General features: G+C 40.0%; 1 protein-coding gene across 2 annotated transcripts in view; it reads left to right on the forward strand.

Moving 5' to 3' along the window:
- RAB39A (RAB39A, member RAS oncogene family) overlaps positions 1–11,919 on the forward strand; it is a 31,863-nt gene extending 19,944 nt beyond the window's left edge. The window contains exons 1-2 of one of the 2 annotated variants that reach the window (XM_072821828.1): positions 5,668–6,927; positions 7,149–11,919. In XM_072821828.1, coding sequence (XP_072677929.1) covers positions 6,830–6,927; positions 7,149–7,575 — 525 coding nt within the window. In that variant the 5' untranslated portion in view covers positions 5,668–6,829 and the 3' untranslated portion in view covers positions 7,576–11,919. Of the gene's footprint in view, positions 1–5,667; positions 6,928–7,148 lie in introns of those variants that run through there. The other variant, XM_072821827.1, reaches the window with a different exon arrangement.
- Positions 11,920–21,981: the final 10,062 nt, after the last annotated feature.

The following is a 21,981-nucleotide window of genomic DNA, read 5'->3' on the forward strand; positions in this document are numbered from 1 at the left end:
GCGTCAGCCCACTTCCCCGTCTCTGCCTCTGCTAAATGAAATCTTTGGTCTGCAGCAAAGTGTGGGATATCACATCTGTATATAAGGGATTCCATAAGTCCATGGATGGTGGTACAGCAAGTTTTCAGTCCAGATTAAATGTGTGTTACAGTGTCCCCTCCATGATGGTCCCCCCCCCCCGCTCCCAGAGAAAGATACCATATCTCAAGTGTCAGCAGCTGCTGGAAAACCAACTTGAACAGTGACAGTCAGGGAAGAGAAAGTCTTGTTGAGCCCAATCACAGCCTCCATCTCTCTGCCATGATCACTTTGAGTCCAAACTGGGGTAAAAATACAGACCAATAATTACACCAGGATATTTTATTTCACCAGTTACTAGGAACTCCTCCACAGAGGGGAGGGAGTTCGGGGTGAATAGTCACATAGAATACAAATATTCACATGCCCTAGACACATCAGCATACCTCTCCCCAGACCTCCTTATCAGTCCTCCAATCTTGCTTTCTCCACTGTGCCAAACCCTTGGCTTCTGCTCATGAATTGGTGTCGATCCTTACCTACATCTTTCCATCTCTCTCTCTGGAAAAAGTACAAGAAGTCCACAGGTGGGAGGGGCTCTCTTTTGCACTAACCTTCAAGTTCACAATTGAGTGGGGCTGACCAATGCCAGTGTGCTATGCAGAACCATCTGTAGGGTTTTTTTTTCATCTTTAGTTATAGGGAAATCCAGATAGGGCCACAGGTTGAGAGGGTCCTGCAAAAGTAGGCTTTCTGGGTGTGTGAGCCTTGTTACTGTGGGTCCCCTCAGGTTCCACTCCCATCTTGCTTATGTTTATGACTTACACTTATTGACAAAGTTCCAGCTGGGTCAAACAGAAAACACCTAGCTCTTGATCACCCCTCAGATTACACAGTCACTGGTGTTCCAGGCATTTAGTCTCTATCAAAGCCAGGTTGTAAGCCAAGAACTTTCTCAAAAGCTTAGTAGCTCTTGACAAAGAGCATACCTTTATTCCAAATGCCACTCCTACCTTTATTCCAAAATGCCACTCCTGTGATTGTCCAGTGGAACCTTCTCCAGGCTTGACAGAGCATCCCAGTACTGCTATAGGTACTTCTGGAAGGCACCATTAGATCTGGTGGACCATGAGCCAAGTAGCAAAGCTGCTTGCATTGTAGCTTGGACCATGCATGTAGCCTTTTGGGTCTCCTATTTAATGGATCAGAGAAGTACATTCAAATATTATGCAAGTGTCCTCCACAATCCAAAAAGGCCCATTAAGTATTATGCTTTCTTCTTCTTGGTAGGGGACATAAGATACCACAACTTGTCTTTGGGGAGGTTTTAATAGCATACCTCGGATTAAGGGATCCCCTCCCCCAAGAAACTTCACAGATTACTATTATATTTTCATGGGATATATATTTAGGTATATATATTTATTTATATTTATATTTATATTTATATTTAATTTATCCATTCTTCTCTAGCCACTAACATGCTCATCGCATCTCAGTGACCTTGGTGTGAGAATATAACACACTGCTAATAGATCTTAATATTGGGCACCTTTCTTTTTTTGCACTGCTAGTAGTATCTGTTTCCTCAAACTTCCTCACTGTCTCTGCCATTTCTCCCCTTTCCCCAATGGCTGTGTCGTGGTTTAACCAAATCAACCACTTATTCCCTAAGACTGTACTGAGTGCCCACTATGTGCCAGGCACTTAAGAATCACTGCATATTCAGTAGTGAGCATAGACATGGCACCTGCCTGCCTTTCACAATTAACAAACCAATATCCTGAATTCAGAAAGTGGAAAGAGGTGGAGAAGGATGATATGCAAGAGTACTAACATTGAACACAGTTAATTCTGCCCACCAGCCTGAGAAACAGATTTTAACCAAATGGCCACCATTTTTCCTTCAATGGAGGTGTCCAATAAGAGGAGTAAAGTGTTCCTCCAGTTCTCTTTCGTGAGGAGAAAAAGGTTGAAACGGAAATCCTATTTCGTCGTATGGTAGAAGTCTAAGTGTGAGGGAAGAGGGAGAAGAGTTTCTCCTGCTAAGAGCAGTATTCCTTGGCAGTGTGGAGTGTCTACTTGGGATTGGTTATAATTAATTCATAGGGACACCAGCCTACCTGGTTGAGTGATTTTCCCCAGAAACATTCAGCAGCATGCTGGGCTGATCCAGAGATACAGTCTTCCCAGATGAGTGTAGCAGTGGGGGAGGAGCTTGGGAATGTAGATGTTTCCAAGAAAACAATTATACTGATATCTCCTAGAACTACGGTATGGATGGAGGTAAAAATAGGAGGGTATTAATGGATAGAAAGTAGTAGAATTACTCAGTAGATTACAAATCTAGATAAAATTTAAAAATTATCACTAAAAATATGCTGCAGGCTATGAGATCTTGATCAAAAAGTAGTATGTAAATCTCCAGTTTGGGAAGTAGTGAATTTCTGATGATGAAAAGAAAGTAGATGAGAAAAGCAGAATGAAGAGGATAGTTCATTAGAAACAAAAAAATCAAGTAACAGAAATGACACCAGACAGCCCATCCAAATGGATGTTGAAATCAGTGAGCAGAATGACAGGAATTGAGATGGAAAGAAAAACAAAGTGCTGAAGTCTTCAGCTTATAGAGGATGACCCAGCAGTTAGCGAATGACAACAGATGATCCAGCCAGAAGGCATAAGCCTCAAAGGAGCAGGGAAGTTTTTGGTTTTTGTTTTTACAACAGGGGTTGGAAGAGAATTATCTGGAATGGGCACTGGGGAAAGCAGAAACCACCTCCTCCTGGTCCTATAGAATGAGCAATTTGAGCATGTTGAGGAGTCTGTTCTGTGAAAATGGGGGAGGGGTTGCTAATAGTGTAGCTTTCAAAGTGTAAAAGAAGCAGTAGGTTTCTTTTATACTCAAAACTAGATTGGGGTGCCAGCTGGCTCAGTCAGGAGAGTGTGCAACTCTTGATCTCTGGGTTGTGACTTTGAGCCCTTCGTTAAGTGCAGAGATTAGTCAAAAATAAAATCTCTGAAAAAACAAAACCAGATCTTTCACTTGGGAGGAACAAGGATCTACTAAGAGCTTGTATCCCTGAAACTGTCTGCCATGATTCATCTTCCCCATTTTACCAGTGTCATGTTGGATGTAGGGGGTGCTGGGTCCCCTTTCCAGTCATGCCACAGAATAGCTTCATAACTCTCAATTTTCCCATAACATTCCTGAGACCAGATTGGAATCCATTCATTTATTTCTCTCTCCTTTCCTTCTCTTCCCTCCTTCCTTCCATTTCTCCCTCCCCTATTTTTTCCCCCCTTTTTAAAATCATCCATTCATTCAGTGAGACTTTCAAAGCCCAAAAGGAAATAGGTAAGGTAATTTGCAGCAAGATGTTGTTGCTTATAAAGAATTATTACTGGGACGCCTAGGTGGCTCAGCGGTTGAGCATCTGCCTTCGGCCCAAAGAGTGATCGATCCTGGAGTCCCAGGATCAAGTCCCACATCAGGCTCCCTGCATGGAGCCTGCTTCTCTCTCTGGCTATGTTTCTGCCTGTGTGTGTGTGTGTGTGTGTGTGTGCGCGCGCGCGCACACATCTTGGGAAAAAAAAAGAATTGTTACTCATCATCAACTCTGGATTTTTTTTTTTAAGATTTTATTTATTTACTCATGAGAGACAGAGATACAGGCAGAGGGAGAGGCAGGCTCCATATAGGGAGCCCAACGTGGGACTCGATCCCGGGTCTCCAGGATCATGCCCTAGGCTGAAGGTGGCGCTAAACTGCTGAGCCACCCAGGCTGCCCAACTCTGGAATTCCTTATAGGGAAGCTGACCTACATAGTTCTCTCAGGATCTGTACCCTACTTCTTCTGATACTTCCAAGAACTCCTAGAGACCGAAGTATGACCCAAAAGAGCAGGCCCAGAAAAAGCTAAATGTTCCTTACCCCCTTCTAGAAGACCTAACTCTCACATTCTAGTTTTCAGGCTGTAGGCTTGTCTCTTCCCCTGAATAATTGACAGCAGGGATGCCCAATTGTTTTAGGGAAAACCTACCCCCTGGGACAACTATATCTGAATGGGAAGGCTAACATATCAGAATTCTAAACCTCTTATCCATACCCACATATAGAAACTGAAGATCAAGTTATTACGTAGAAAATGACGGATGTCATATTGAGACCTTTTATTCCAGCTAATCTATTATTAATAAGGGCTGTTTTAGAGTGTACATGGCATATACCTTGCTGTAATTTTGTTCTATAGAATTTGCCAACTGTATTCCAAATGTGTTTGCAAAATTAGATATAAAGGGCTAGAAAACATGGCATTTTCTACAGTGTGAGATATGGCTCTGCCTAATATACGAGCGTTTCAGCATTGAGTTTTCAACCACAAAAGCATGTTTTTGTAAATTAAACTCATGGTAGATTAAATAGGAGGGGGAATCAAAGTAATGCAGACTTGGTGCTGAGTAAATTAAAGCTTTCAGTCTAGTAACAGCCTTAATGTCGTTTCTCTTACAGCACTGCACATCTGCCTGAATTCACACATATCAAGATAAGTAGCAAAACAATAACAAATTATCCCTCAATGTTTTTTTAAAGCAACTTAAATGAACCCCATTATTTGAAGCCTGTGAAAGATAGTGGGAGATTTTTCTTACTAACAGTGGCTATGTAATCCAGTAGTCCTTGAGAAAACATTCCTAAAATAGTCACTTGAGGGCAGCCCGGGTGGCTCTGCAGTTTAGCGCCGCCTTCGGCCCAGGGTGTGATCCTGGAGTTCTGGAATCGAGTCCCACGTCATGCTCCCTGCATGGAGCCTGCTTCTCCCTCTACTTGTGTCTCTGCCTCTCTTTCTCTCTGTGTCTTTTATGAATAAATAAATAAAATCTTAAAAAACAATAGTCACTTGACAGTCTCTACTAAGAATTCTCAGGAGAGGGTGCCTGGGTGGCCCAGTCTTTTAAGCGTCCCATTCTTGGTTTCAGCTCAGGTCATGATCTCAGGCTCATGATATGGAGGCCTGTATCAGAGGAGTCTTCTGTGGATTCTCTCCATCAGCCCCTGTCCCTGTGTTCCTTCTCTCTCTCTAAAATAAATCTTTAAAAAAAATTCTGAGGAGAAGCAGGGAAGCAAATGAAAGGGAAAGAAAAAAGAGGTGAAATACTTTCTTCCCACATCCACAACAAATGGTGCTTGTGATTTCAGCAGGAAAGATAATGAAGGAATGCAACAGATGGAGAGAGTACCAGGTGACCTACTGGCCTTCCACAAAGATCTTGGGTGGTCAAATGAGTTTACTTAATGATCATCTCAATGCTCAAGACCATTGACAACTTAGAAACAGACATTTGCAATCTCTGCCTCGTACAACATTTAGCACTTTCCCTCTCCAATAAGACTAATCAATCCAATATAACAAATACTAAGCAACATATATCATTTCCCAGGTAATATGATATTAGGTATTGTCAGATACCTAGAGGAAAAATGACCCTCAAGGAGTCTTGAATTGAATGGGAGACATACCAACCGGTCCAATCAGCACATTGTGAAAATGGATATAATCATAATGGCAGTATGCCAGAGGCTCAATGGAGTTATAACAGGATTGCCTAAGAGGACAAAAGGTCAGTGGCAGGGAAAGCTTCTCTATACATGATTTTTTTAAAGATTTATTTATTTATTCATGCAAGACCCATACACAGAGAGAGATGCAGAGACACAGGCAGAGGCAGAAGCAGGCTTCTCACGGGGAACCCGATGTGGGACTCAATCCTGGATCCTGGGATCACACTCTGAGCTGAAGGCAAACGCTCAACTGCTGAGCCACCCAGGCATCCCTATACATGATTTTTGAGCTGATTCTTGAAGGAGAAATAGGAGGGTAGAAGACATTCTGGATAGAAAAAATAATGCATGTAAAGGCAAGAAATATAGAACAGTATGGCCTTAGCACCTTGCCTCATGATTCAGTCAGGAAATAGCACATGTGAAGGGTTAACTGAAAGTTTAGCAAAGTGACTATTTCTAGAAATGTGGGCAAGGTGAACAGCATCAATCAAGGATGGTGAGGCATTCAAAGTTAGCCACAGTGAGAAGCCATCCACCACCTGACCAACAGAGGGAAGAGAATGAGATTACCTGAACCTGGTGGAACCCATTAGAAAGGTGCTATTCAAGGGGAACCACAACCAGAAACAGGAACATAGCTGCTGTGAAGCCAAGAGTGGAGATGGAGAGGAGGGTATGTAGCTGGACCTCTTTGCTACCCAGCTGGTGCTCCCATTGGCTGAACCTCACTGCAAGCCCAAGGGCGAGGGAGTTTGGGAAAGCTTTGAGGCCCAGAGAAGAGCAGAGACTAGATCTAGAGGGACAGATGGAATCCCTAGCACACCTCAGATTCACACCCCATGTGCCAGCAATTTCCTGTTTCTTGAAGAGGTATCACACAGGACTGTAGCTGTGACTCACATTATAACAGGTGCACCCTCGTTTCTTCTTCAATGGATAGAGAGGGGCTCCTTGCATTAAATAACAGGAAGAGAGATTTTTAAGATCTGGTTGGCTGGGCAACCTCTGCTCTTCACCATATCTTTCTATATTCCTATTTTTAATCACAGTAATGTAATAATTACTCAAGCAGATAGTTGAAAATAAAAACAGTCCTAAGTGCAAGATAACATACCACTTAAGTTCTTTTTGTCTATCTAAAAATAACTACACTTTAAATGTTCTGTCAGTGGATGAAACTGGCTTGCCTATTAGTTTCAGAATATTTTTGTCCACTTAAGACACTTCATATTTGGGAGCACCCCGATGGCTCGGTCACTCAGTGAAGCATCTGCCTTTGGCTGGGGTCTTGATCCCAGCCAGGGTCCTGAGATTGAGCCCCGAGTAGGGCTCCCTGCTCAGAGGTGAGTCTGCTTCTCCCTCTCCCTCTGCCTCTCTCCCTGCTCTTGCTTGCTTGCTCTCTCCTCTCAAATAAATAAAATCTTTTTTAAAAAGACACATCATATTTGATTTATAAATTCTGGTCCAGGTTACCTTCAAATTTTATTATGGTGCTACATTGTTTGAAAGAGGAGAAGCAGAAAAATTTGTCCCTTTACAACCTGTTTTTCTATTTCTTTTTCAGATCAATAACTCGATCTTATTACCGCAACTCAGTTGGTGGATTTTTAGTATTTGACATTACCAACCGACGATCTTTCGAACACGTGAAAGATTGGCTAGAAGAAGCAAAAATGCACGTTCAGCCGTTTCGGATTGTATTTCTGCTGGTGGGACATAAGTGTGACTTGGCTTCGCGACGTCAGGTTACGAGAGAAGAAGCCGAAAAACTGTCGGCAGACTGCGGTATGAAGTATATAGAAACCTCTGCAAAAGATGCCACAAATGTTGAGGAATCCTTTACGATCTTGACAAGAGACATATATGAACTTATTAAGAGGGGGGAAATTTGTATTCAGGATGGCTGGGAAGGAGTTAAAAGTGGTTTTGTTCCGAATACTGTGCATTCTTCTGAGGAAGCAGTAAAGCCCAGGAAAGAGTGTTTCTGCTGACTTCACACAGGCCACAGAACTAACGTGAACAGATTGGGCGTCATCTCAGGATAAATACCAACATTAACTTCAGAGTGATGCAATGAAAGCATTTAAGCAACAGTTACAAACCCATGCTAACGCTGTTTAGGAAGTGTTAATTCAGAGCACTCTGCTTACTTGCCACACTACCAGATTGGGTATTTTGCTAAATTATCGGGCAGAGCAGACAACTTTTTCTTGAAACTGGAGTGTCTACAGAATTACTCCCATTCTCTCTTTGTTAGCATATAGCTGACCTTAATGTCCACATATTTCAATATTACTCACTTTTCTTGACAGTTTGAAATGGGTTTTTTGTGCATATATAGTCTGATCGAAAACATTTGATCAGGAATTATATTCTCATAAGTTACTTTGTTAATACTGAATAGTAAAGTGGATTTAAAAGTGCATAGTTCGCTTTCAAAGTAAACAATCTCAGAGGTCCCATCAACTAGGACTAAGTAACAACTCCTGCTTAAGGTACCATGCTTTTAACCAGTCTTCGAAATATTTATGCTCCCTTAATTTGCCTGAACGTAAGGAAATAAGTTTTATACTCATTTTTGTTCTCTGATTTATTGCTCTTGATAATTTTATGTTTTGTAAAAATATCTAAGGATCCAAGCAAAATATTTTATTGCAAATATTTATAAAAATAAAAATGAAGGACCATTCATCAGCAAATGTTTTGATGTTATACTATATTGTCCTTATTTAGACAAGAAAAACAAATTTATTTATATGCCAACATTTTCAAAGAAAGTAAATGCAATTTACCTTGAACTATTGTCAAAATTATCAGTATAGGTAAATATGGAATGTTTTTAGTATTTGCTTTTTTGTCCAAGTAAGTTACTTAATTTTCCCGTTTCTGGTACAAGAAAAGTATAGGAAAGACTTTTCTGGACAAGGAAGATTGGGTACATGTTTGATATATTTAGCATTCAAATTATATTTCAATAAAATTAAAGATAGAATAATAATAATGAGTTAAGGCCATAAAATGACTTCTGAGTTTTATAATTTTTATCTTATTGATTAAATTCTCCTCCTGGAAGGGACATTTTGATCACAAACTCAAGTATTTTATAACATACATTTCTGTTGTTAACCATTCCTAATCACAAAGGGGCACCAAATGCAGCCCCCTTTTTAGAATCATGCGTTTTACTGTTAAAATAGGAGCTCCATTTGTTTGGAAAACAGTGATAATGGTAGAAAGAATATTTAACTAGAAATCAAAAAACCTGTGTCCTAAGCTTGCCTCTGCTGTACCATTTGAATATGAGCGAGTCACTTAACCTCACTAAGCATCATGTGTATCAGTGCTCTTAATTGTAAAACTTATTTTGAGAATCAAGTGGATATGTGAAAAAGCTTCGTAAATAGAGAAAGCATTATGCAAATACAAGCATGATATCAGCTGCTCATGGCCATCCTATTACATTTACGATGGATGAGAATTTTGTTTTCCTGTGGTCTTTCTCTTCATCCCCACATTCTGCAGAGAGACCAGAAGAATGTGCATGCTTTCATGAACCTAGGGGATTGTTCCATTTCATGTGTGCCCTCTGCCCTCTTGCCCTGAAGCCCCCCCACACCCCCCACACCCCGTCCTCCAAGGTGGAAATGATAGGGAAAGAAATCCCAGGAGACTTGATTCAATCAGAAGTCCTGTTTGAATGTGGTTTTTGTGCATCTTTGAAGTGGATATTTAATTATATTTTAAATACTTGAACATTTTCTCGGTTCATGGAAGTATTTTTAATAGCACTTATGGAGAGAAGAATATAAATTATAACATCACTGTAAGATTTTGAAGTCATATTGTCACCATTTTCTTGATATCTTTGTATTAATTCCATTCAAGTGAGGTTCAAACTGTAACTGATCAGTAAGAATTGCTGTCCCCCCAAAATGTGAAGTAATTTATTTTTACTGCTACAATTTTAAATCTTACATTACAATTTTCCATTGGTCCAAAATGGCACCAACTCAAAAACTGAGTAGCTAATAATTTAAAGTACAGTCACCTGTGCCTACTTGTTTATTAAACAGCTAAAATATAAAATAAGATTTAATTTTCAGTGGACACCCTTTGTAATACTATCGTTGGGGTCAGACTAATATTGGGGCTAAAGGGTATGATTTGTTCCAAGATTTAGAATAGAACTAAAAGGTCAGAAGAAACAAATGGGGGCAGCCCGGGTGGCTCAGCAGTTTAGCGCCGCCTTCACCCCAGGGTGTGATCCTGGAGTCCCGGGATTGAGTCCCATATCAGGCTCCCTGCATAGAGCCTGCTTCTCCCTCTGCCTATGTTTCTGCCTCTCTCTCTCTCTCTCTCTCTCTCTCTTTGTGTCTCTCATGAATAAATAAAATCTTTTTAAAAAAAGAAGAAGAAACAAATGGAAATGCAAGGCCCCCAAAAGTGGATACTTCCCCAAGATCACACAAAAGCAGAAGTCTAGTTGGGGCACTTTCCATTACTGTGCTATGTCAAGGGTGTGGGTATGTACTCGTGTGTGTGTGTGTATGGCGGGGCGGGGGCGGGGGTAAAGCAGGGGAGGGGGAAAGCAAGGAGAAAATATGATCTAGCTGAATCCACAAAATACTAAAACTGGGCCATAGCATTTTGAGGTTATAGAAGAATTGTTTGTGGTGCAACAATACTAAAATGAATAACTGAAAAAAATAAAAATAAAATGAATAACTGCAAGATCTGAGTTCCTACACAAGATTGCCAAACATCTGTATAACCTTAGCTAGATATTTTTATCTATATCTATATATATACACATATATATATAAAATAACTGACCTATTTTCTTACACATAATTATGGAGAATGTGGATAATGATGCCAAAACAATGAAAATATTTGCTCCAGGCAAAACATTTTGACTAAGTGTCTTAGAAGTCAGGTATAGTTGAATCAGATATAATTGAAATTATTTAATTTAAAAAGTACTTAATTTAAATTTAAGTCTATTTGAATTTAAAATAACAAAATTAATGGATGACGTAGCTAATTACTACATATTTTAAATAAACATGATAAAAATGAAGTAAAACATCTATCTGATCATATAACACACTTGTCCCTGACAAATACTTCTCATCTTGAGTTGCGTTAACGCTTTCAGCGCATGTGGTAATTTTAATCAATGGCAAGCTTAAGCCAAAATGATTTTGTAAACAGAATGCTTTTAAATGTGGCCTTTATATACATAATAGTAGCAAACAAGATTTCTCTGAGAGTTTATGCTAGGTTTCCAAAAACCTCAAAGTACTCCATGATTTTTTTTTTTTAGCGGCAACCAAAGCAGCCTTTATTATTATGAAGATAACTTTGCCAATCTATTTATCCAACTTTACAGTGTTCAAAAACTGAATCTATGGATTAATAAAATCCTTTTGAGTGCTTTTAATTTTATATTGCCTTTGGTTCAATCAAGTACAAAGCTTCCATTGACTTCAAAGAGTGCACTGTATTTGAATAATTTCCTTAGGTCTGACAGTGACAAGGATTTGAAAAACTAAAGACCCATTTCATAAGCTAATTCATTTTTTCCTCAGTAACTGCCTGGAAATATTCAGTCGGAAATGCAAAGGAAAATTGTAATCTTTAAGAAGAAAAAAAGGACAGAAAGACTATAAAAGCTTTCAGGTTAGATCCTTTGTATTTTAAAATCCAATACATTCCACAGCTGATAAATAGCCATCTCTGCTTCAAAATCTTTCTGAAATCCCAATGTTTTCACTAAACTTTCTGAATGACAATCTTTACCTGATCTTAAAATAATTAATAAACTATTCTCCTCAACTTGGATGAACTGCTGCATGACTCGGTATTTCTATGATCCTAATTACTGATGAAGGTAGACACATGAGTGCTGAGCTGTGACAATCTATACCAATCATTACAGATTCTAGTTCACTTACTACACATAATCATGATATAGAATAAATGAAGAGAAGAAAATTTAAAGATTATATTTTAAATTAGCGCTCCTTGTTGTTCTATCTCTGGAAAAAAAATGTCTTTTTTTTAAAATAGTGCCTAAAACATTGTTTTATCGATGTGCTCTTTGGTGACTGATAATTAATGGTTATTATGTTGAATTAATCCTATTAAATGTGGATTCCATATTCATGGTTTTGATTTCTACCTTCCATAGAGAAACAAACGTGCTTTGCTACAATCATTTTTTTTTAGAATGACAGCCAACGAAAGAAAGGTATGATATACATTTTTTTGAAGTATGTTATTAGTGTTATTTGATTTTAAATAATGAATAAAGAGAATGAGAACTATGGTTGTCACAGGATTGTTACATTATCCATCTTCAGTGAACCATCTTTAGTGGTGTTTTCAAAACAGAATCGGCTATTTAACTGCAATTAAATATCTGTGTGTGTGTTTACAAATGAAATGAAAGTAAGAATCAGATCTAAAATCCCATGTATATTACATAATACCCTGGTGAACTGTGGGGCTGAACCCTATAATAATCAAACATTTATATATGTGCAGAAAAATGTATGAACATTTACACTAAAAATGTCTATAAATAACCCATCATCAACTGAGGTCAGAGCTTTTTGAGTTTCAGAATTATGAAAAAGAATCATGGTCTTTTATTATGCCTTAACAGATAATACAGAATTTGTGACCTTTTTCTAATTGAGTTTGCCTTTGTCATGCTTCGGTCTTCCACATAGCAAGAGCTTATTAAATTTTGAATTGATATGTTTAGTCACACGGAAAAAAATTTCATAGCTTCTGCACATATAACTAGTTACACATGTAAAATATTTGCAACACTTGGCACATAGTAAGCACTCAATAAATGTCATCTTTTATTTTTGTTTTTAATAGTATTCTTATAACCACCGAATTGCCAAGAAGCCAGTTTTAATCTCCAGAGTGTGCCAGCAACTGATTGTTGATAATGGCAGTCTTATAGATCATAAGGGTCATGACTCTTTGAAATGGTCTGAATCTTAGAATCAGGGGAGAATGCTTCAGCAGGACAAACAGAAGATGATAGAGTTCTTGGGGATGGCTGGCGTTCACCAATGCATCTGACCAAATGGACAGGTGCTCAAATGAGTGCAGCCATTGTGTCTTCATAGCTATGCTAGACACAATCATCACCAGAACAGTTTAGTGCATTTGCACAGTGTGATAAGGACCGTGGGTCAAAGGATTGGGCTTCTTATGTGTGAAATGGTTATCAATCGGTAGCATTGTTTTTTAAAAGACGTTTGGGAAGTAGCTTTATTGACATAGAATTCACATATGGCACCATTCACCCATTTCAGATCTATCATTAGATGGTTTTTCAGATACTTCAAGTTATGCAACCATCACCACAAACCACTTTTAGAATATTTTTGTTACCTCAAAAAGAAATCCCCATACCTTCAGCTATCACTCCCAACACCTCTCCCACCTCATACCACCTCAGTTTTAAATAATCACTAAATCTACATTGTGTCTCTATTTGCCTATACTGGACATTTTATAAAATTGTAATCAAATAATATGTGGTCTTTTGTGACTGGCTTCCCTAAGTTGGCATGTTTTTAAGGTACTACCATTATTTATTTTTTTATTTTTATAGTAAGCTCTATGCCCGACATGGGGCTTGAATCCATGACCCTGAGATCAAGAATTGCATGTTCTTCTTACTGACCCAGCCAGACACCCCAATTCCATTATTTGAATAAAAGAATCCCCACTATGTAAAAAATACTAGCTCATTGTACAAAATTTGGAAAATACAGAAAAATAGAAAGAAGAGGGGCACCTGAATGGCTCAGTCAGTTAAGCGTCTGGCTCTTGGTTTCGTTCATGTGGTGATCTCAGGATTGAGTCCCGTGTCAGGCCCAAGCTCAGCAAAGAGTCTGCTTGTCCCTCTCCCTCCACTCATGCTTTCTCTCTCCCTCTCTCTCTCTCTCTCAAAAAAAAATAAATAAAATCTTAAAAAAAAGAAAAATAGAAGAGAGAAAAATTGTCTTTAGACTCATCATCTGAAAAATGACTATTTCAATATTCAACATATTTCCCCATTTTTTAAAGATTTTATTTATTCATGAGAGACACAGAGAGGCAGAGACATGGGCAGAGGGAGAAGCAGGCTCCCTGCGGGGAGCCAATGCAGGACTCAATCCCAGGACCCCGGGATCACAACCTGAGCCAAAGGCAGATGCTTAACCACTGAGCCACCCAGGGGTCCCCATATTTCCTCTTTGTAATAATATAGCTATATTGTGAAAAGAAAAATAGCTAATAATAGACATAAAGTGGAAAGTGAAGAATTCCTTTTAGCTCTCCAACTCCATTTCCCTGTAAGAGACAATCACTACTCACAATTTTGTTTATCTTTCTTGTCTTTTTCCTATGCATTTACACATATAATACACATATAGTGGATGAGGGACCACACAGATGAGATCAGTTATAACATTGTTCTGTAACTTGCTCTTTGCACATAAAAGGGTTTTGGAAATCTCTTCCATTTTGATACACATTGATCTTGACAGCCTCATAGAGTGACATATATAGTGGGAAATACGATTTATTTAACCAGTCTCAATAATAGACGTTTAGATTGTTTCCAAATTTTTGCTAATATAAATAATGTTACAATAAATATGTCAGTGAACATATTTTTTGGGAATATGTGTGAGTAATTTTATGTAATGTAATCTCAGAAATGTGCTGGGTCAAAGGTCATTACACATATGTTTTTTAGTAGATCTTGCCAAATTTTCTTTAAAAAGGGTAGGTCAGGGCAGCCTGGGTGGCTCAGCGGTTTAGCACTGCCTTTGGCCCAGGGCCTGATCCTGGAGACCCAGGATTGAGTCCCACATCAGGCTCCTTGCATGGAGCCTGCTTCTCCCTCTGCCTGTGTCTCTGCCTCTCTCTCTCCCTGTGTCTGTCATGAATAAATAAATAAAATCTTTAAGGGATCCCGGGGTGGCACAGCGGTTTGGCGCCTGCCTTTGGCCCAGGGTGCGATTCTGGAGAGCCGGGATCGAATCCCACATCTGGCTCCCGGTGCATGGAGCCTGCTTCTCCCTTTTCCTGTGTCTCTGCCTCTCTCTCTCTCTCTCTCTCTCTCTGACTACCATAAATAAATTTAAAAAAATTAAAAATAAATAAATAAATAAAATCTTTAAAAAATAAAATAAAATAAAAAGGGTAGGTCAGTGATATCTTCAACAAGAGTTTATAAGAACACTTGTGTTTTTTTCTTTTTTTTAAGATTTTATTTATTTATTCATGAGAGACACACAGAAGGAGAGAGGCAGAGACACAGGCAGAGGGAGAAGCAGGCTCCATGCTGGGAACCCAACATGGGACTCGATCCTGGGTCTCCAGGATCACACTCTGGGCCGAAGGCAGGTGCTAAACCACTGAGCCACCCAGGCTGCCCATAAGAACACTTGTTTCCTTAGATCCTTCATTAATATCAAATAAGGTCAAAAATTTGACATATTGACAAATAATGGGCAAAAATATTCTCATTTTATTTTAATTTTTTTTAATATTTTATTTTATTCATGAGAGACACAAATAGAGCGAGGCAGAGACACAGGCAGAGGGAGAAGCAGGCTCCATGCAGGAAGCCCGATGGGAGACTGGATCCCGGGACTCTGGAATCATGCCTTGAGCCAAAGGCAGACACCCAACCGCTGAGCCATCCAAGGCATCCTTATTTTACTTATTTTTTTTTTAATATTCTCTTTTTAACTTGCATTTTTCTGTTCTAAGACTGAACTACATTCATGAATTTCTTTTTTGGTGAACTATCTACTAATATCCTTTTCCAATTTTCAATTGGATTATTAGAATTTTTCTTACTGATTTTTTTAGGACCATTTTCTATTTGTTTTGTGTTTTAAGATTATTCCCTTGAAGCCAGTTATAGCTTGTGTATGTTATTTTTTGTAAAGTTTTCATTTTTCTTTAGAACTTCTAGGATTTATATCTTGACTAGGAAATTCTTCCCTGGCCCAAAATTATACAACACTGTCCTATATTTTGCTTTTTATGTTCACACTTTTATATGTCAGAATTTATTTGTGCATGGTGTGACATAGGGATTTTTTTCTGAATAGTCTATTATTTCAATGTTATGTCTTCCTTTCTCCAACTACTTGAATTTACATATTTATCACAAAAGACTTGCTTATTTATATTTTAGCTCTCTCTGTGTCTGTTCAGAATCTTTCTCCAGACTTCAGTTTCACGGCTTATGTGTCTGTTGTTGAGCTAATTCCACACTTTCATTTATAGAAGTTTTGTATTAGTTTAGTTCGGTTTTTTAAGTGGGCTCCATGCCCAGCATCGAGCCCAACATGGTTTGAACTCACAACCCTGAGATCAAGAACTGAGCTGAGATCAAGAGTCACATGCTTAACTGAGTGAGCCAGCCAGGCATTCTTGAATTTTTTTTTTTTTTTTTAAGATTTTAAGTAATCTCTGCACCCAACATGGGGCTCAAACTCCCAATTCCCAGATCAAGAGTCAAGAGTCATATGCTGCCCCAAGTAAGCCAGCCTGAATCATTTATTGAAGTTTTAAAATACGGTGTCAGAATGGCTAACCCATTTGCTATAATCTCCTCCCACATCCATCAACACCCAGACTGGTCTCTAAATACTATTTCCCTTTTAAAATAAAAGGCAACAGTGGCACCCGGATGGCTCAGTCAGTTAAGCATCTGTCTTTGGCTCAGGTCATGATCTTAGAGCCCTGGGATCGAGTCCTATATCTCCTATATGGGGCTCCCTGCTCAGCAGGGAGTCTGCTTCTCCCTCTCCCTCTGCCCCTCCTCCCTGCTCATTCCCTCTCTCTCAAATAAATAAATCAAATCTTTAAAAATAAAATAAAAGGCACCAGCGCTCTTTGGAGAAATGGCTGCTTTTTGGTCTGGGGCAAGAAATGAACACAACAAGTTTGGACATGTTGTCACACGAGAAGGTAAAAGAAGTGATGCAAGAATACTACGGACATACCGAAAGAACATAGAAGCAAACCTGAAAAGGCTGAAGCTGGGACAATATGAGCATCAAAATGAAAAATAGTGGAGTAAAATAGCATTAAATATTTTTAAATCTATGAGTTCAAACGACAGTAAGAAAAACTTTCATTTCTTTGGGGCCTGCGTGGCTCAGTTGGTTAAGCATTTGAATCTTGATTTCAGTTCAGGTGGTGATCTCATGGGTCCTGGGATTGAGCCTTGCACCAGGCTCCAAACTCAGTGGGGTGTCTGTTTAAGGATTCTCTCCCTCCACCCCTCCCCCTCTGTTCATGCTTTCTCGCACCCTCTCTCTCTTTCTCAAAAATAAATAAATATATCTTTTTTTTTTTTAGATTTTATTTATTTATTCATGGGAGACACACAGAGAGAGGCAGAGACATATACATAGGCAGAGGGAGAAGCAGACTCCCTGTGTGGAGGCCGAGAAAATGAAGGCCATTCCACTTTAAGTTTAGCGTTAGCACAAGTACAGCCATCCAGGCCCCTGTGAATAAAAGCTAAAATTTACATTACTTCAGTTACAGGAAAAAACAAACAAACAAACAAACAAACCCAGCTTACAGCTTGACGTCCTAGAAAGCCCCATATTAGAATGAGAACAGAGCCCAAGCCAGTGGCAGAAGCCCCATATCAGAATGAGAACAGAGCTCAATGCCCTTGAAAGCCCCATATCAGAATGTAAACAGAACTTGACAAATCCCTCCCGCCCTTCTGGAGGTCCCCTAGACCAGCCTATAAAACTAAGCTGAAACCCACCTCGGGGTCCAAGTCCCTGCTCCTCTGTGTCGGGTATACTTGGACCCAAGCTCGAGCTTGTAAATAAACCCTCGTGTGTTTGCATCCGTGTCGTCTCCTTGGTGGTTTCTCAGATTCGCAATCTTGGGCACTACACCTGTGGGGAACCTGATGTGAGACTTGATCCTGGGACCCTGGGGTCATGACCCGAGCCAAAGGCAGACACTGAGCCACTCAGGTGCCCCAATAAATAAGTCTTTAAAAAACCCAACTCCTTTTTTTTTTTTTTTTAAAGGTTTTGTTTATTTACTCATGAGAGACAGAGAGAGAGGCAAAGACACAGTCAGAGGGAGAAGTAGGCTCCTCGCAGGGAGTCCAATGTAGGACTTGATCCTGGATCCCGAGATCACACCCTGAGCCAAAGGCAGATGCTCAGCCACTGAGCCACCCAGGCGTCCCACAACTCATATTTCTATTCCATGATTCCCAGTCCCGTGTATTCAGGCTATAGTGGAGCCCACAGGATATAATGGTCTCTGATCCAGAGCATATACCGTACCATGTAAGACAGAACCCCATACTTCCAGGTTCCATCTCCTAAATGGCTCTATAACTGAGTCTTCGGTAAATTCTTTCACCTTTCAATAGGCCAGCTGCTTCTAGTGATAAAGAATGTGGTAAAACCAAATAATTCCATAAGCATGGGTCTCCTGCTGTACTTCCTTTGCTGTGAAATTAGTTTCTTGATCAGACACAGTGCTATGGGGGATGCCATCAGCTGGATAAGGCATCCTGTGAGTTCAGGATTGACATTGTAGTTGAAAGCATTGCAGATGTGAGGGTAAAACCATCCAGAATATGTATCTGTTCTAGTAAGAACAAATCTCTGCACCTTCCAAGATGGAAAAAGTTCAGTGTAATTACTCTTCAGTGGGTGGCTGGTTGGTCCCTGTCTAGGGGACCTGCAGGACCAAACCCAGTGCTCAATCTTGGATAAGCCCCTTCTATCTTTTATAAAGGAGTGTTGCTGTGCTCGGTGGTCATGACTCATGACTCATGGCCACATAGTCATTTGGTGCTTCGTGGTCAGGCTCTTCACCTCTACCAGTGCCCAGCTTTATGCCAGAGTTGTTTTTAACAAAGCATAGACAGAGTAACCCATCAGTTAACAAGCTACATGTGATTTTGGCTCAAGTCATGATTTCAGGGTTGTGAGACTGAGCACTGTGAGAGGCTGTGTACTCAGTGGGGGGTCTGCTTGAGATTCTCTCTCTCTCAAATGAATAAATAAAATCTCTTAAAAATAATAATAAAATAAAAAGGCATATAATTCAGTGCACCTGAGTGGCTCAGTGGTTGAGTGTCTGCCTTCGGGTCAGGTCATGCCCAAGGTCCTAGGATTGAGTCCATATCAGGCTCCCCAGAGGGAGCCTATTTCTCCCTCTGCCTGTGTCTCTGCCTCTCTCTCTCTGTGTCTCTCGTGTATAAATAAAATCTTTTTTTAAAAAATACATATTATTCTCTGCTATCTATGGAATGACTTTGAGCAGGAACCCTAGGGGCTGCTTGTGATTCTCCCATTGGGTCTCACCAGAGACTCCACAATGTGTCTTTCCTAGAAACCACTAATGACACAGGGTCTGCTGATTTTTGGTCCAAGCAGCAGGGATCCTTGCACTACAATTTGGACCCACTTGTAGAGTCCTTTCCTCTTCTGGAAACCTGGTATATGGGTAAGAGAAGTATTATCTGGTGTGGACTAAGTTGTCTTCAGGACGTGAGGAAGCCCACCAGGATTTGTACTTCCAACTTCATGATAAGATGCAACAGTTTGTTCTGTAATTTAGATGGAATGTCTCAGCATGTAGTTGATCACCAGACCCTCAAAAATTCTACTCTTGTGGCAGGTTCTTGGATCCTCCTAGGATTTATTTTTGCACCTCTGCAGTACATACATGTCATGAAGGCTTTCAGCATATTGGCCAGTCATTTCTCATAAAGGACATCCTTTATCAATATGCAGGATGCAGGATGCTAACATAGTCCGGATGTCTTTGGACTGTAGTATGAAAAAAGATGGGGAAGTAAGGGCAAAACTGTAATTCTTCACTCTTGTCTGTTCCATATGAATGAGAACTGCTTCTGATCATCTTTTCTGATGAAGTGAGAAAGAATGTATTCATAAAATCAAAAGCCTTATGTCATTTACCCAGGACCATTGAGCTCCAACAGCAAGGATAGCACATCTGGAACAGGATAATGCTACAATGTGGTGCTATTGGTGCTGCAATTGGTTGAGTTTGGTCATCTACTTGTCCTCCAAAATAAGGACAAGCCTGGTGAATTCCATGGAGATGTGATGAGGATTATCACCCCTGAATTCTAGAATCTTTAAGAATAGCCCTCAGAATATAATATTTATTTTTTATTTTAAAAAGATTTTATTTTAAAAAAATTTTAAAAAAAATAAAAATAAAAGATTTTATTATTTATTTATTTATTTATTTATTTATTTATTTTAAGCCAGAGAGAGAATGAGCAGGCAGAGGGGCAGAGGGAGACGGAGAAGCAGACTCCCCGCAGAGCAGGAAGCCCCACATGAAGTCCATCCCAGGACCCTGAGACCATGACCTCAGTCAAAGGCAGACAGTTAAACGATGAGCCACCCAGGTGCCCCCAAGATATAATATTTATTCTCTTGGCCAAGGCTGAGACTCTTTGGCCTTCCCCATTTTGCTAGCTTTTAGTTTTCAGGCTAATTTCCCAATATGGTGTGCCAGCTACCAGGTGTGTCTATTTCGATTATGCATCAGCAGTCCAGGGGGAAAGGACCACTATGTGAGTCTGTAGATGCAGTGGACCCACTGTGAGCTGAAACTAGTCAAGTGTATCATTTATTACCTGGGACCCATTCTAACAGTGGGACCACAATGACACTTCAGATTTTGAATGTCTATGTCAACTTGTATCCTGTGTCAAATGGGTATTCACCTTTCCTAAATGCAAAGTTACTGAACTAAATGGCTGTAGATCTCTTTGGGAAAAGACTTCTCCAGATGTTGTGGGGTCCTTTCTTCTGGGGATCCAACTTCTTTGAAAGTCAATAGATTCTGGGTGAAAACCGGGTAATCATACATCCTTGATTTTTTTTTTTTTTGATAGTATACATTGACATGTACCACTCTGGCTGTCCATCATTTTAGCAACATAGCCACTGTATTAGGGTTCCCCAAAGGATTAGTTCCAGAAAACCAATAAGATGTATACATTGAAGATACTCATTATGAGAAATTAGCTCATAAAATTATGGGGTCTGACAAGTCCAGAATCTGCAGGATGGGGTGAGAGGTTTGAGACCCAGGAAAGTCAAAATTCCTGCTTGAGTCTGAAGGCCATTGCTGGAGAATCAAGAAGAGTCAGTGTTGTAGAGGAAATCCAAAGTCAGTCTGCTGGACAGTTCTCTTGCTCAGGGAAGGTGAGTCTGTTTTATTCAGGCCTTCAGCTGACTGGATGGAATCCAGCTCCTTTACTCAAAGTCTACTGATTTAAATGTCAATCTCATCCAAAAATTACTCTCACAGAAATACCCAGAAAAATATTTGACCAAATATTTGGGCACCCGGTGGCTCAGGCAAGTTGACACAAACCTTCAAGGACACCATGTCCTATTAACCATCTCAATAACTCTGCTGACCAGGCACCCCTGACTTTAAGGTACATTATAAGTGTGTCCACATTCTGATGGTTAAGGGTTGCCACCTAGTGTTTGTTGTTTTAGACTCCTATTAGCCCAGTTCCTATCAGGAAGCCAGTTCTGTAGGACCTCTCCTACCACCAGCCATAGCCTACAGAGGAAAGCCATACCTGCACTTAGTGAGTGATACAGCTGACCCTCTTACCAGGACATTCCTTCTTGCCTTGGTATATGATGTATCCTCCAGGCCTTCCATTGAAGCACTGCCACTGGGAGAATTTTCCACTCTACATTGTACATCCACTTCAGCAAGCTCACTTCTCTGAGCATTTTAACCCTTTCTTCTGCTATCGGTCATAACAGTTCTAGCATTTCAACTTCATGTATTGACATTACTTCCTCTCTGTTTCTGGAGGGCAACCTATGAGAAAGTTGGTACCATTTCCTGGGGTTCTTGTCAGAGCATTAAATCTAAGATCCTGTGAAAATGCTCCCAAATCAATAATATATCCCTTATCCACCCTATTTCTGGCCTATTGATTAAGCATATTCAGAAGCTAGTAGCATGCCCAGTCCCCCAGGACCTGCCACCATGTATAGGTAGTCTTGCTGTTTCTCTTGGGATGTAGTCTCTTTTCTCCCTTATCAGGCCCAGTATATTCTTGACTGGGTTATATTGTGTCTTAACCCTGGTTCAGGCCTGGAGGGGAAGCACATGTTGCCTTCTGAAAGAAAAAAAATCTCTGCATCATCAACAAGCCAAGTGCAAGTTCTTAATGGGAGGGGGTGGGTTCTCAGTCTCAGAGGTTGAAGGGAAGTCTGATGATTCAAGATTCTGTAGGCCATCATGTCTGAGGACTGGATGTCCTCAGGCCATGGGTCAGCTTCCCCTTCTTT

Source organism: Canis lupus, chromosome 3, assembly GCF_048164855.1.
Source record: "Canis lupus baileyi chromosome 3, mCanLup2.hap1, whole genome shotgun sequence".
In the NCBI taxonomy this organism is placed as follows: domain Eukaryota; kingdom Metazoa; phylum Chordata; class Mammalia; order Carnivora; family Canidae; genus Canis; species Canis lupus.